Source organism: Podarcis muralis, chromosome 16 (assembly GCF_964188315.1).
Source record: "Podarcis muralis chromosome 16, rPodMur119.hap1.1, whole genome shotgun sequence".
Classification (NCBI taxonomy): domain Eukaryota; kingdom Metazoa; phylum Chordata; class Lepidosauria; order Squamata; family Lacertidae; genus Podarcis; species Podarcis muralis.
In genome coordinates this window covers 21,539,973-21,555,049 of record NC_135670.1, presented here as the reverse complement: position 1 = coordinate 21,555,049, position 15,077 = coordinate 21,539,973, and the positions used below count along the sequence as shown (strand labels likewise).

Sequence of the window (15,077 nt, the reverse complement as noted above, 5' to 3'; positions counted from 1 at the left end):
AGGACCAGAAATATAGTTTGCCTGCAAAGCAGTCAAACTTTCCTTCTTGATGCATGGCCATCTGATGAAGGGTTGTAGCATCATTTATGGTTGATCCTAGAGCAGGGTTTCCCAAAGTTGGGTCTCCAGCTGTTTTTGGACTACAACTCCCATTATTATTATTTAGAAGACATCATCTGGCAGCCTTGTTTAGGGAAGTTTATCATGTTTGAAGTTTTATTGTGTTTTTAGTCCTCTGTTGGGAACCACCCAGAGTGGCTGGGGAAACCCAGCCAGATTATTATTATTATTATTATTATTATTATTATTATTATTATCATACCTGATTAGCAGGACCTTTGGCCAGGGATGGTGGTAATTGTAGTCCAAAAACAGCTGGAAGTTTGGGAAACCATGATCTATAGCCTGGTTTGTTCCCAGAGCTCAGAGTGGGCTACGCTGTGCTAACCCCAAATGACTGAACTCTCACCTTACCCTACTCCATAAGTCAGCTTGAGTAGAGCAGCGAAATAAATAATTTGGGTGAGCTGTTTTTGCATTGCTGCTGACCTTTTCCTTCCCCCACAGGTGGTGATGACAATAATTGTAGCCTTTATATTGGAGGCGTTCGTGTTCCGTATGAACTATAGCCGGAAGAACCAAGATTCAGGAGGTCAGTGAGGTCACCCTTGCAACTTGTTTGTTTCCTTCCTTAATTATTATTATTATTATTATTATTATTATTATTATTATTATTATTTTATAATTATTATTTATAATAATGTTTTCAGACGGCCTCCCAGGCACCATATCAAAACGGTGCACAAAAAATAAATGAACGTGTGAGTGCAAAAAACATAAAAAACTGTAAAAACAATGCAGAATAATTATTAAAGGGGCTGGCTCATCCTAAGAGAGTGGAAACAATTGAACAGGCCTGTCATAGAATCATAGACTTGGAGAGTTGAAAGGGACTCCCAAGTTTCATCAAGTCCAACAGCCTGCATTGCAGGAGTCACAGCAGGAATCAACTTTTTAAAAGCGTCTTCGAAAGATTCTGTACTTTAAAAGCAACAGTGCCTGCTTAAAGATTGGGACTAGTGGCATTGAATGGGTGTGGAAGCACTTTTGAGGCATTTATTATTATTATTATTTTTGATCCAACAGCAGTCGGCCTTCTATGGGCCACACGGGACAGGCAGGCAGGACTAGCAGTCGCCTGATGTCATCGTACATCAGGTCCCCCAAATGTCAAGCCCAAATTCTTCAGCAATGAAGCGTCACGTTGTGGGTGCATTGTGAGTGAGCTCCCCCATTCTTCCTCTGCAGCCACGTCTTGAACTCCCCCCCCCCCCCGCTGGGCGCTGTGTGATGATGTCATGTGTATGGCCCAGTGGGCGTGCGTGGCTTGCCCAAAATGGCCTGGTGGGCTAAGTCAAAGAGGCTTGGGCAGGCCTGATTTTGCCTGAGGTTTCCTTGCCGCTGTCCCCTTCCGTTACCCAGACAAGCCTTGTCCTCGCCTTTCTCCTCTGCAGAAGACATGGGCATTGTTTTCGAGAGAGAAGTCTCCAAGGAAGAACTGACAGCTGTCGCAGAGCTATATGGAAGGAACGGCATTGCCTCGGCTGCCAGCCAGCTGCTCAAGGTCGTTTCCCAGATGGACAGGCACAGGGTGAGTAATGGGGACTGGAATTCCAGCATCTTCTGTTCACCACTTTCCAGGTACAGTGGTACCCCGCAAGACGAACGCCTCGGAAGACAAAAAACTCGCTAGACGAAGGAGTTTTTCGTTTTCTTAGCCGCTTCGCAAGACGCATTTCCCTATGGGCTTGCTTCGCAAAACGAAGCTTGCCCCGCAAGCTCCGGGGATAGCGGGGAAGCGCAGCGCGCCTTCCCCTCTGTCCCCGGAGATTGCGGGGCAGGCAACGGGGAGAAGCAATCTTCTCCCCACCGCCCCTTGCTTTAAACAGGTCTGGGGACAGAGGGGAAGGCGCGCGGCGCTTCCCCTCTGTCCCCGGACGGTCTCCATAGGAACACATTGATTGATTTTCAATGCATTCCTATGGGAAACCGTGCTTCGCAAGATGAAAAACTCGCAAGAAGAAAAAACTTGCGGAACGAATTAATTTCGTCTTGCGAGGCACCACTGTATCCTCTCTCACCTCGCCACCACTTGGCTGGTCTTGTTCAGAATGATAAAACTGAAATCACTTCTGATTTAGAATGCTAGAGGGTATCCCTCTGTGGCCACTGGTCCTTGAAGAGGAAGTTAACAGAGCAATTCAGATTCCCCCACGCTTCACATGTTGCATATTTTTCCAGCACAGATTATTGGGGGGTGGGGGGGGTGGAGATGCACACACTGGAATGCCACAATAAGCATGTACAGTGGTACCTTGGGTTACATACCCTTCAGGTTTCAGGTTACAGACTCCGCTATCCCAGAAATAGTACCTCGGATTAAGAACTTTGCTTCAGGATGAGAACAGAAATCGTGCTCTGGCGGCGCAGCAGCAGCAGGAGGCCCCATTAGCTAAAGTGGTGCTTCAGGTTAAGAACAGTTTCAGGTTAAGAACGGACCTCGGGAACAAATTAAGTACTTAAACTGAGGTACCACTGTAGTAGATTTCTTAAATAATCACACCATTGTGATGTTTATGGCAACTTTGTTTGCCCTTAGTCATAGCAGTGGCTGCTTGGGGACTCACATAAGTGGAGTCCCCAAACCTTTAAATTACACAGGATTATATAGAGAGGCATTCCCTCGTCTTAGCTATACACAGGCGTAGAAATTAAGTCCCATTCTCAGAGGAAAAGCATGCCTGCATTATACAGGCTAGATGCCTGGTTCAGAAGAACAGGATGCATCCTCTATCAAAATAGCTTGAGGCTGAGTTTTTCCTCCACAAATGTTCTCGACACCATTTTACAGTTGGAGTAAGCAGATTCTTCTAACAATATAATTTCACGTACTGCTTTTTACCCTTCCAGCATTTGAAACCTCCATTGTTCTAGGTGCATTTCGCAACAGGGAATTTCATTAGCACAACAGTTTCTGAGCTCTGAGCACAGTACAGTGGTACCTTGGGTTACATACGCTTCAGGTTACATATGCTTCAGGTTACAGACTCCGCTAACCCAGAAATAATACCTTGGGTTAAGAACTTTGCTTCAGGATGAGAACAGAAATCGCACGATGGCGGCCCGGCGGCAACGCGAGGCCCCATTAGCTAAAGTGGTGCTTCAGGTTAAGAACAGTTTCAGGTTAAGAACAGACCTCCGGAACGAATTAAGTACGTAACCAGAGGCACTACTGTACTGCGCCTCAGATTTCAGATTAAAACTGCAGAGTGGAAGGAAAGGAGGACCTTTTTCTGCCTCCCCACTTCCAGCTACTCTCTGAAGACTGGGGAAGAGACCCTCTTAAGAATATTAGATGGGTGGGTGGGCAGGGGAAGGACTAGACCATGTGAAGAATGAACATAATATTTTATATAAAAGCGCACCTAGACATTCCATTGTTACACCCATAACCTAGGTTTCAGGTGCCATTTAGCTCCTAGTTTTCATATCTCAGTTTTGAACACTGAGCGCTTCACATGTAGGCTACCTATCAAGCATATACTACAATTCCCACTACAGGCACCAGGTTCCCATAAATTCAGCTTCCTGATAAACTCAGGTAGGAGTGTAATATTCACATCTTAACAGTGTGTACATGCCCCGCCCCCAAATGCACACAGAGCTGCATAGGAAAAAACCAAAACCTGTCCCCATTTGGCCTGCAGATTCCAACCATCAGTTTCATTTATGTATCTAGTCATCAGAAAATTCCAAAACTAACATTTAACAGAAGGGAAATAGCACAAGGTAACATCAGTGAAAGTTAACTCTGATCTTAATAAGGTACAACATGAACAAGTTTAAATGCTGAATTTTAAGCAAATCACAGCAATGTTTCCATTTAATAAAAAGGATTGTTCTTGCTTTAACTAATATTAAAATTAAATGAATTTATGCAAATCTGAATAAAATTGTGTAAGACGTAAATGCCCCCAGCTTTCAAGAATTTATCTCCTCTTATCTGATAGAAAGCCTGCAGTGGTCGCAGTTGTGCATTTGTCTTGAGTTCCCTATAAAGTTAGAGATGTGCTCAGGTCTCTCTTGGTGGCGAGATCCCTGTGTGCTCCTAGCAGCACCTGTATTAGCTATGATCCAACTCTGGCACCCTTCAGAGGCAGTTGCCTTCTTCCTTCCTCTTACTGCTTCTCTTCCATCACTTCAGCAAACGTCCATGCTGTTCCTGGGGCGGCGATCGAGGACCAAAAGCGATTTAAGCATGAGAATGTATGAGGAAGAGATACAGGTAAGATGTGTGAAACTGCTCGCATCCTAATTATGGTTATGCAATCGTCCCTGTAGCTTGGTGGACTCAGGGATCTTCTTGGAGGTGCTGCCAGCCCCGTAAAAACGGTTAAGTTAAGTCCAGTTGCAGACAACTTTGGGGTTGCGGTGCTCATCTCGCTTTACAGGCCGAGGGAACCGGCGTTTGTCCGCAGACAGTTTTTCCGGGTCATGTGGCCAGCATGACTAAACCACTTCTGGGGAAACCAGAGCAGTGCACGGAAATGCCGTTTACCTTCCCACCGGAGCAGTACCTATTTATCTACTTGCACTTTTTGACGTGCTTTCAAACTGCTAGGTTGGTAGGAGCAGGGACTGAGCAACGGGAGCTCACCCCGTTGCAGGGATTTGAACTGCCAACCTTCTGATTGGCAAGTCCAAGAGGCTCAGTGGTTTAGACCACATTGCCAAATAAATACTGTCTAGGAGAGTGGGCAACTTTCCCTAGCCTCTAAAGCAGAGGTGGGGACTCTCTGTCTTCGCCAGATGCTGTTGGAGCTATACTTCCTTTCTATCTTCCCAGACCATTGGTTATGCTCACTGGGGCTGATGGGAGTTGGAGTCTAGCCAGCTGTTTTTTATGTGGTGTAATGCGCCCTAGGACCTTAAGGTAAAGGATGGGCAATAAATGGCTCAGAACCATAATACCTCAAGGACTGCCTCTCTCCATATGAACCTACCTGGACCCTCAGGTCATATTCTGAGACCCTCCTTCGTGTGCCCTCCTTCATGAGAGGTCCAGAAGGTGGTAACACGAGAACAGGCCTTTTCTGCAGTGGATCCACATTTGTGGAATGCTCTTCCTAGGAACAGGGACGTGGGTGGCGCTGTGGGTAAAACCTCAGTGCCTAGGACTTGCCGATCGCATGGTCGGCGGTTCGAATCCCCGCGGCGGGGTGCGCTCCCGTCGTTCGGTCCCAGCGCCTGCCAACCTAGCAGTTCGAAAGCACCCCCGGGTGCAAGTAGATAAATAGGGACCGCTTAGCAGCGGGAAGGTAAACGGCGTTCCGTGTGCTGCTCTGGTGCCGGTTCACCGGAGCAGCTTCGTCACGCTGGCCACGTGACCCGGAAGTGTCTCCGGACAGCGCTGGCTCCCGGCCTCTTGAGTGAGATGGGCGCACAACCCCAGAGTCTGTCAAGACTGGCCCATACGGGCAGGGGTACCTTTACCTTTACCTTTTACTTCCTAGGAAAGTTCAACTGGCGCCTTCATTATACACTTTGAGGCGCCAGGAGAAGACATTCCTCTTTAACCAGGCCTTTGGCTGATTGACATACCGTATAGATGCCCCCTATTTTGGGGGACTCAGAATTAAGAAAATGGGGGAAGATTGTCCCCGTGTATAAGCCTCCCCCCCTTTTTAACATTTTTAGTAAAAAAAAAACTAGTCTTATACCAGGGGTGTCAAATTCAAATTCATCGGGGGCCGCATCAGCAGTTTGGTCACCCTCAAAGGGCCAGTTCGAGTGTCTTCAAAGCCCATGACACCTTTAACAGCTGGATTAAGTAATGCAGAGCTTCTGGCTCATGGAACACTACACCTTGATTTCATTTGAATACATATATGAATATAAAAATTGTTTCCTGTTTGGCTTGGTGTTTAAGTTACACAAGATGTGCAGGTTTTAATTTTTCTCATTCCCCAAATTTTAATCGAGCATTTGTTTGGATTTTTTCCCCTTTGCTACCTACCCTAAACCTTTGAGGAGGGCAGGAACTGATGGCCGGACCCTGTAATAACATTGAGGAAAAAATTGCATGAAATAAACCAATTCCTTATCAGCTTTTTTCCCATATATAAACCAATATAAACCAATTCCTTATCAGCTTTTTTCCCATATATAAATTTTTGCAACACGCACCCTGCGGAAGCCGCGCCTGACGTTATTTACGTATCGAATTTGCTTTTGAATCGCAAATCCCCAGAGGCAGAGGATGCTGTTCATTGGGCAGCGCGGAAACGCGCCTAAAGAAATAAATAAAGAAAAGAAAAGCAAAAGCACGCTGCCCCGAGTATTCACAGGGCGCGCTCCTGAAACACAAGCGCGCTCTCAGTCTCCCTCTCTCCAACGCAAAGCCGGCTCTGCCCTTCTCCGCGTTCCACCTCGCGCAGGCGCGCTGCGCTCCCGCCAGGACTTATTTCACCCCGGCGAGCCCGAAAGGAAGTTGAGAGCAGCGGCGGCAGCCTCCCATATCCAACCCTGCCCTCGCTGTGTCAAATAAGTCTCGGCTAGGTAGCTGGAGGAGGGGGAAGTCTGCGCCTGCGCAGAAGGGACCCGAGGCTCCCTGCGCGTGCGCTGCAGCCCAAGCTTCCCTCACAGATATATATAGACCAGGCTACACGGGCCACATGACAAGGTCTCGCGGGCCGGATTCGGCCCGCGGGCCTTGTGTCTGACACCCGTGTCTTATACAGTAGCACCTCAGCTTACGTTACCCTTGGGTAATGTAAACGTCGGGTTGCAAAAGTGGCAAACCTGGAAGTGTTTTGCCACATGCACATGCCCAGAAGCGCTCTACTACGCCATGTGCAGAAGCAGTCCCTCCGGTTGCGGAAATCTCGGGATCCGACTGGAGCTCCGAAACGGATCCCGTCTGCAACCAGAGGTACCACTCTGCATGGAAAAGTACGGTACCTTTTAAATGTGTTGTGGAGGGGAGTGGGAATTATTAGTTTGTTTTTGTTCTTATTTTTAGTATGTGTTCTGTGTTTTTTTATAATGTCGTGTTTTGTTGTGATGTGCCTTGAGATGATGGTGATTAATAATAAGAGTAACAACAACAACAACAACAACGCTATTATTATTACAAGCAAAATTTTGGGTTCGTGCACAATTCATTGCAGACCTTCACGATTTGAGGGCAGGCTGTGGGTGTGGGAAATGAAATGATCCCAGTATTGTTGCCTCTTCCCACAGGAGTGGTACGAAGAGCACTCCAGGAAAGAAGAAAGGCAGTTTCCCTGGCAGGATGACCAGTCGCTCCATCAGCCCTCGCCGTTTCCAGGCCTCCGCCAGCGCTCTCAAACCATTATCTAAGCCCAGCTAACTTAAGCTGCTGATTTGTCTGCTGTGCATTAACCACCCCGTTCACTTACTTTGCAAAGTACATCTCAGATTAATGCATAGCGTAGCCTGGCAGAAGAAGGTCTCCTGGCGCTCTTGTGTAAGAGAGGTTCGGCTCTCCTCTTTTGCAAAAGCTCATCCCTGTACTAGGGCCATTAAGGCATAACCAGAGTACTGCAGGGTGGCTGGGCATTATGCAAGGGATGGGGGCTGGTTAACAGGGTAGCCACAGTGAATGCTTCTGGGATTTGTCTAGTGTAAAGCAGCCAAGGGTTAATTTGGCTATCTTTCCCCAGTACAGCTGGATAAAATAGTCAGCTGAAGTTATACAATTAGGCTGCTTTTCCCCAGGCATTCCAGCCTCCCAGAAGTGGGTGGCTGGTATCAGCAGAAAAAAACAAAATACCACCATTTACTGCCACTGTTTGCCCATCTGTAACTGTAACTAGACTGCCCAGTTTTCAGCAGGACTGCCCTTTTGAGGTTCAGTTCTGTCCTCATCATCTCCATAATGGTTCAATAAGCTGCTGTGGCTCTACAGCATTTTCCCTTCTCCGACAAGGTTTGTTCCCTGTTGGGTACAAGTCCTCTACTCTCAAACTGGCTGAAACCTGGAAAGTGGTGAATGAAGGAATCTTACCACTGCAACTAGCAGAGGGCTGCTCGTCGTGGTGTAAGCAGCTGAGCCTGTGGGCATGTGTTAAAAGCAATAACTTTGAAAGAAGGAAAACTGACCAAGGTGTAATCCTGCAGTCACTGCACAGCAGGGTCCAGGTTGATCCGCATCACTTGCTGCAATTTATTTTTTATTTTTTAAAAATTACCAGCTCTTTATTAGCCGTTGGCTCTGTCTGACAGCCCTCCACCACACAAGCTAGAGGCAAACAGCGATGCAGCAGAGTTCTCCTTTGGTTTGCAATATGAACATTTGACAACATGTAATGCTTGCCTCAAAAATGACGGTACTGCAGGCTTCCCAAATTCTTCTCCGGCTTAGAATGTTACTCTGAGCTGGAGAAGAATTCCATGCCTCCCACCTACCTACCTAAACTCTGTTGCTTATAAGCAGAGAGGAAAGGTCTTTCTCCCCGTGAACTGTTAATATTCCCAGCAGCACTGGGAAATGGAGCTTTCCTTCTCCTCTTGACGGTATGCCATAGCAGCACATAGTGAAGGCAAAGGGGAAGAGACAGAATTTCCTGTTGCAAGATAAACAAGCGTGAAGGTGCTTTTATTTGTCCAATTTTAACTTTAGTAGGCTCATAATAAGCCAAGCTATTTCCCATGTGGTTGGGGTTTTTTTTTTTTTTTAAAGAATAAGGACTTATTCTGAGCAAATCTGTGTTACCACAAGTAAGACAGCGTAGTGTGTGTTTGCAGAATCCCAGCTGACCTGATCTGTCCTGAAGACAGACAAGGAGCTTTCCCTATGGTGGTCAGGGAAGATGTTCCCTTGAGACAGATTCTGTCGGCAGAAGCAACCATTGGTCTTGCAGCACCTGCCTCTAGGCAGATTCTAAAACCCCAGATAGTGGCCTGCTCAGGGAAGCCATGCCTGTTTAACTCAGTTCCAGCCTTCCTTAAGGAGAGATCGCTTATGTACAGCAGTACCAAGTGCTGCCTAAGATGAGGGTGAGAGTTCTGTGGAAGTTTGGGGTTCACACACTGCAGAAAACATCAACCAGCAGTGATTGCTGCTCCTGCCTTTTTTTGGGGTGCATATAACTTATTTGCTGTGATGGAAGGCAAATTCCAACCTCGTGATGGTGAAATGGAAGTTTTGTGCCCCTTCGTGTATCAGACCACTAACTAGCCCAAGGCTAGCCAGTGTGTCGGCCTCCAGATGTTGGTGAGCTCCATCATCCCTGCATGGCCAGAGATGATGGGAAATGAAGCCCATCCACAGATGGAGGGTGCCGTGTTGGCTACCCCTTGAACTAGACTAAGGATCAAACCTGTGTGCAGCATTTATCTGGGCCAACAGCCGCCTCCACTGATTATAGACACTTGGGGCCACTATTCTTAAAAAGTGTTTTTCTCCTAAAAGCTGAGTACAGTTTCTGCAGCTCTACAAAGCTGGAGTCTGAGGCTTTTGAGGGAAACACAATTGCTCTCTGTAGAATATTGCTGTTGTTTCAGAACCGAGACATGCTTCCTGAGCTGTACTACTAACTAACTGACCTGTCACTCAACTTGCACTGTATATGCCCCTCTCCCCAACTCCTTACCAGAATAAGCTAGTGATAATTCCAGGAACTGCTTCCTGCAGGGTGGAAGGAAAAACAAACCTCAGCGAGTCTACCTTCTAACTTGTCTTTTCTCCTTGGCTTCCTCCAACACTTAACTCCAAAGACAATCACTTGCAGGAAAGTAACACGGTGGGAGGTTTTGTTCGCTGCGAGTTTGTATGGCAACTGTAATGATGACGTCTGAAACAGTGTTATAGAGATATTTACAGGCACATTTAATAAACCTTTTAAAGCGTTCCTTTCTTCCTTGTTTTCTGCATTTATTTGCAAAGGGCGTTGAGGTAGGTGAAACAGCTACTGAACTGCACACAGACCACTTCCTGTGGCAAGAGTGCTTCTTTTCAAAGAAGTGTGCAAGCCAAAGGTAGAGCTTTCATGTTTTCACAACTGCACATGCCGTCTACTCACAGAAAAAATAGAGACCCAAGTTTTAAGAAGCCTTTGTCTCCCTTCACCTTCCATCTGCTTACATGTCTGCTTACATTTAAAGCTCTTTCTTATGGAACCTGTTCCCCCCACCCTTCCCCCTTTTCCTAAATTGGAGGTGGTTTTTGGTCATTGCCTCTACTTAGTTTGTAAGCCAAAAGCAAGGGCTGTTCATTTCTTCTTTTGTACAGTAGCACTACTAAGCAAACTTAGGCATTTTATGGAGCGTAACGCTTCCTCTACAGTGCTCATGCAGACCCTCCAAGTGTCCCTGTTTTCCAGGGACAGTCCCGGATTTACAGAAGCCGTCCTGGTTTCTGATTCGATTCCAGAATGTCCCATTTCCCCCTTAGGAAGTTCCTATTTTCATCAGAGAAATGTTGGAGGGTATGGAGTTATGCTACCCCCGAGCCAAGGAGATAAGTCATCTGAAGGCAGCCCTGTATAGTTTTATTACATTTTATATATGTTGGAAGCCACCCAGAGTGTCTGGAACTACTCAGAAGGACAGGGTTTAAATAAAAAAATTATTATGGAATAGGACATCCTTATTTTCATCAGAGAAATTCTGGACGGTATGCTGATGCGCAACACACTATTGATGGTTTGCATACTCCTTGCACATAAATCCTTTTTCAGCGTCGGAACTGTGGTAAAAGTGAGGTGCGTGGCCTGGACAAACACCTGACGACCGGAGAGGGTTTGATTTGGCCTCTAGTATTGAAGTTCCCCAGTACAGCACTGAAGACAAGAAGTAGTAATTGCGTTTTGCCTTTATTAACATACCAGATGTTATGCTGTGCTGAGCAGAGAAAAGGGTTTAACAGGAAGGGAGAGTACTGCATGTATTGGCACCTGATGCAAATGCCTGATATGCAGTTAAGTCTTAAGGTCGAAGGAGATTCCTTAGAATAGCAAGCAACGTTCAAGAAAGCACTGGCTACTTCCCCTCAAAAAACCTGGCTGTGTATACTTTTAATGATGCACACAACACATATCCATTTGGGTTCATGGTCCAGAAGTTAATTGCAGCAACTCTTGGCTTCGTATAACAACCCTAATCTCTAGCTCCCAGCACCAACAATTCATATAACAAAGCAATTTTTGCAACCCACTCCCCAAGGAGATTCCTCAAGCACAGCTTTCTCGCAGCTGTAAGGGAAAGAACAAAAAGAGCTGGCCAAAATCTGCTTAGTTGCCTCCAGTAGGTTTTTAAAAACAAACAAATAGAATTGGCCACTCAAACTAGCCCTGTAACAGCTTATACCCATTATTATTCATAGCGATGGCTCAGGGCAAGTTCTCTCTTCAGTGTTATCGTTCTGAGGTAGATTTGTTAAATAGAGACAACACTTGTCCGAAGCTACACTTTGCTACATAAGACGAGAGAGGTTTTAAAAGTATGATCTCCCAAGCATCCATTACAATTAGTGGTGAGGACATGTGACCTGAAACAGAAGTTTGCTGTTGCTTAGCTTCCAACTAAGAAATGTGTCCTCTATTTGCTATTTTGGGATACAGCAGAATGCAGTGCGGATGAAACATTGGGTGGCAGAAAGCAGAACCACTGAAGTTAATGAACATACCTAACTTAGGTTAATTTCATTGGGCCTACTCTGAGCAGGAACTTCATTGAATACAAACCTCCCACCAAAAACAATAAATTGCGTGGAGAGCAGCAATTGGGATTCCTTCGGGATTTCTACTACCATTATTTCGGGATTCTCCCAGCTGACAGATTTAAGAGCCTTTGTATACACTGACATAAAAGCAGCAAACCCTTCCAGCTTTCTGTCCTTCGACTACAGGCTGCCATTTGCACCAGCTGGTACCCTGGAGCAGCTATCAGGGTTCCATCAGCATCTGTCAGCAGTAATGTCTGCCCTGAGAAACCAGATGGGTAGGCAGCCATTTTAATTTCCCATGGTGCTACAGTGTGGACATAGTAGGGACCCTATCGTAGAGCACTTTGCCAACCCTGTAGTGACTTTGCTTCTGGGTAACGGTTATATGTGATAATTTTTGCATAGGGTTTGCACAGATACAGAAGGATTCCTTGGCAAAACTCCTCAGAACGGAGAATGTTTCTACTTGAAGGTGCACAGAGCTTAAGAGCACAGAACAACTGAGGTACAAAACGGTTGCTATAAAACAAATTGGCAATGAAAATCACAGGGGGAGGAAATATAAAAATACAGATGTCTTTGTTACAATAAAATCATCACCATGCAGATAAACACTCCAGTAATAAATCCTGTATGGTATACGTTTTGAATATGCCAAATACTTTCCGGCACAAATGTCTTCCATCAATGGTGTCATGTAAAACAAAGAAAATGATAAACAGCTAAAAACATTTTAAAAACAAACAAAAAAAAACACCTACCAATCCAGGATAAATAAACAAGCAAACCAAACCCAACCTTGGTTTTTGGCTCTTGCATACAAAACTTTATAGAGGTCAAAAGTCTTCAAAACTTCCTTTGAAAACATCAATCTTGAAAAAAACTGTCAATTTTCAATAAGTCCTAATTATGCTAATGCAAACTTCAGCCTTACCAAATGTCTGCATTAACTTGCAAAGTCTTGAGAAGGTTAAATTTGAATCAAAGCCTACTGGTATCAGCTTGTCATTATTTATCCAAGACGCGCTGACATTTTTAAAGAGAGCTAAATCACATTTATTTATTCATTTCCTTCCCAACCTTCACCCTAAGGTCCCTGGGAGGGTTACAATATTAAAGCACAATTAAAAACACATTTAAACAACTTGCAATCATAAAAATAAGGTGGACCCTAAAAGTAATTTAGTTTCCCTGATGCTATCTTAGACCTTTGCAGACCTTTTGTTCTGAAATGTATTTGGCACATGTTGAAGAAGACTTTATAAGATTTGCCCTACTAAGTTCATTATTGGATGTTTCCTAAATATGATAAATTTTACTGTAATAAAAATTTATGTATTTAATCTATTCTCCCCCTTAACTCTCAGAATCCTTTTTAAAAAACACCTAAATACATTTTAAAACATCTTTAAAATTGCTGACGTTTCATCAAGTGATAAAATTTGTAGTTTGCAGGTACACCAATGTAAGGAATAAATGGAGTGTGATGCCACTAAGAGCTTCTTCCCAATATATGAGTTTGTCTATTGTAGATGTGATGAACCTTTAGCTCTTCAGACACACCTGAACTATAGCTCCCATCAGCCCTGGCAAGCATGGTCATTGGGCTAGGGGCTGATGGGAGTTGTAGTTCAGCGATAGCCGGAGGACCAGAGGTCGTCCCCCACCCCACCACCTGAGTCTATTGCTTCTGGTTAGTAACATTTAATCCTAATAGCGACACTAGTGGGATGACTTCCTAGAGCAGGGATGGAGGAAACCAGTGGCCTTCCAGAGGCTGTTGGGACTTCAACTCCCATCAGGCCCTCACAGCACAGCCAGCAGAGAGGGATGATCGGAGTTGAGGTCCAGAAACACCTGCAGGACCCACAGGTTCCTTCATCCCCATCACAGAGAAACTCTTGGAAATGGATACAGTCATACCTTAGTTCTCGAATGGCTTTGTTGTCGAACAAATTGGCTCTGGAACGCCTAAAACCTGGAAGTAAGTGGTCCAGTTTTCGAACGTTTTTTGGAAGCTGAACATCTGACGTGGCTTCGACTAGAGTGCCGGAAGCTCCTGCAGCCAATTGGAAGCTGCACCTTGGTTTTCGAACAGTTTCGGGAGTCAAACAGACTTCTGGAATGGATTAAGTTCAAGAACCAAGGTATGACTGTATTCCCAAACCACAGACCATAAATACTAATTGAATGCCAAGGAACATACTTATGAGTAAAATATCATAAGAGGAGCCTGCTGGATGAGACCAGTGGTATATCTAGTATAGCATCAAGGGCTACCCAGATGTCCCAGTGGGACACTGGCAGCCAGGACCTGAGCATGAAAGCACTTTCTGTCCTGTGGTTTCCTAGCAACTGGTATTCAGAAGCACCCTAAGTTAGCTGGATGAAGTTTGCTATCCAGTTTTCCTTTTGCCTTTGAGTTCTTGTGTTGCACAGCAGGACTTAAAGCACTGCCCATGTCCAGTTCCCCACTTCCAAAGAACCTACTAGCTGTAACCATTGAGACATTCTCTGTGGTTGTCCCATTGTGTCACTCTGAATGAGGCAAGTTAAAACAAGCTAGTGGGAAAAGTTCTAGGTTTCCAAACACTGATGAATGAAACATTCTGAGATCGGATACCAGCAGACAGAATTGCCCAACGGAGAGGAACCGGCAGGGCCCTTTTTTTGAGGAACAACGGGACAGGGGAAAGCTTTTTAGGACATCTTTGTCCAGACCCAACGTCTGGGTGGATTAACCAAGCTGGCCACTGTACAAGGCTCCCAGACTTCCTGTTGCTCAACACGGGTGCTGAAAAGCTTGTGTGATCCTGCGGCGCCTTGGTCAAGCGCTGATCCCAGGAATAAAACTGCCTCGTCATGCCTCTGGCTCCCAGGATGAAACTGACTGGAAATTAGCAGCGAGTCAGCAAATCACATGCAGCAAGATGCACTTGTGCAAACTCAGCTTACAATTTTGCCGGCCCAGAATGAAACAAAATAAAACGGGTTTGCTGCAAAAATGTGTGTGTGGGAGGGGAGTGACAATAACACAGCAGGCCACAACATACACAAGTGCCTCAGGTTGTGCAAACATGCTCATGATGCCACAACTTCTGCAGTTGTACCCTGGGCTATAGTCTCAAAGGGCATCATTTCCAACTCCCCAAAAAATCCTCCATAGAACAAAGCAGTTAATAGTGCAATCCGATCCACGTCTATGTAGAAGTAAGTCTTAATTCAATGGGGCTTGTTCCTAGGTAAAATGAGGTTAGGATTGCAGCCTTAATGATTCAGCCAGCATTCCTCCTCGCTTTTTGAATGGAAATGATCAAAGGCTGGGATG

General features: G+C 45.4%; 1 protein-coding gene across 8 annotated transcripts in view; it reads left to right on the top strand.

Annotated features, from left to right (window-relative positions):
* The window catches only part of TPCN1 (two pore segment channel 1), a 54,329-nt gene extending 44,394 nt beyond the window's left edge, over positions 1-9,935 (top strand). For all 8 annotated transcript variants that reach the window (XM_077920122.1, XM_077920126.1, XM_077920124.1 and 5 more), the window contains 4 exons: positions 568-652; positions 1,515-1,651; positions 4,265-4,345; positions 7,303-9,935. In XM_077920122.1, coding sequence (XP_077776248.1) covers positions 568-652; positions 1,515-1,651; positions 4,265-4,345; positions 7,303-7,422 — 423 coding nt within the window. In that variant the 3' untranslated portion in view covers positions 7,423-9,935. The remainder of the gene's footprint in view (positions 1-567; positions 653-1,514; positions 1,652-4,264; positions 4,346-7,302) is intronic.
* The last annotated feature ends 5,142 nt before the right edge of the window (positions 9,936-15,077 follow it).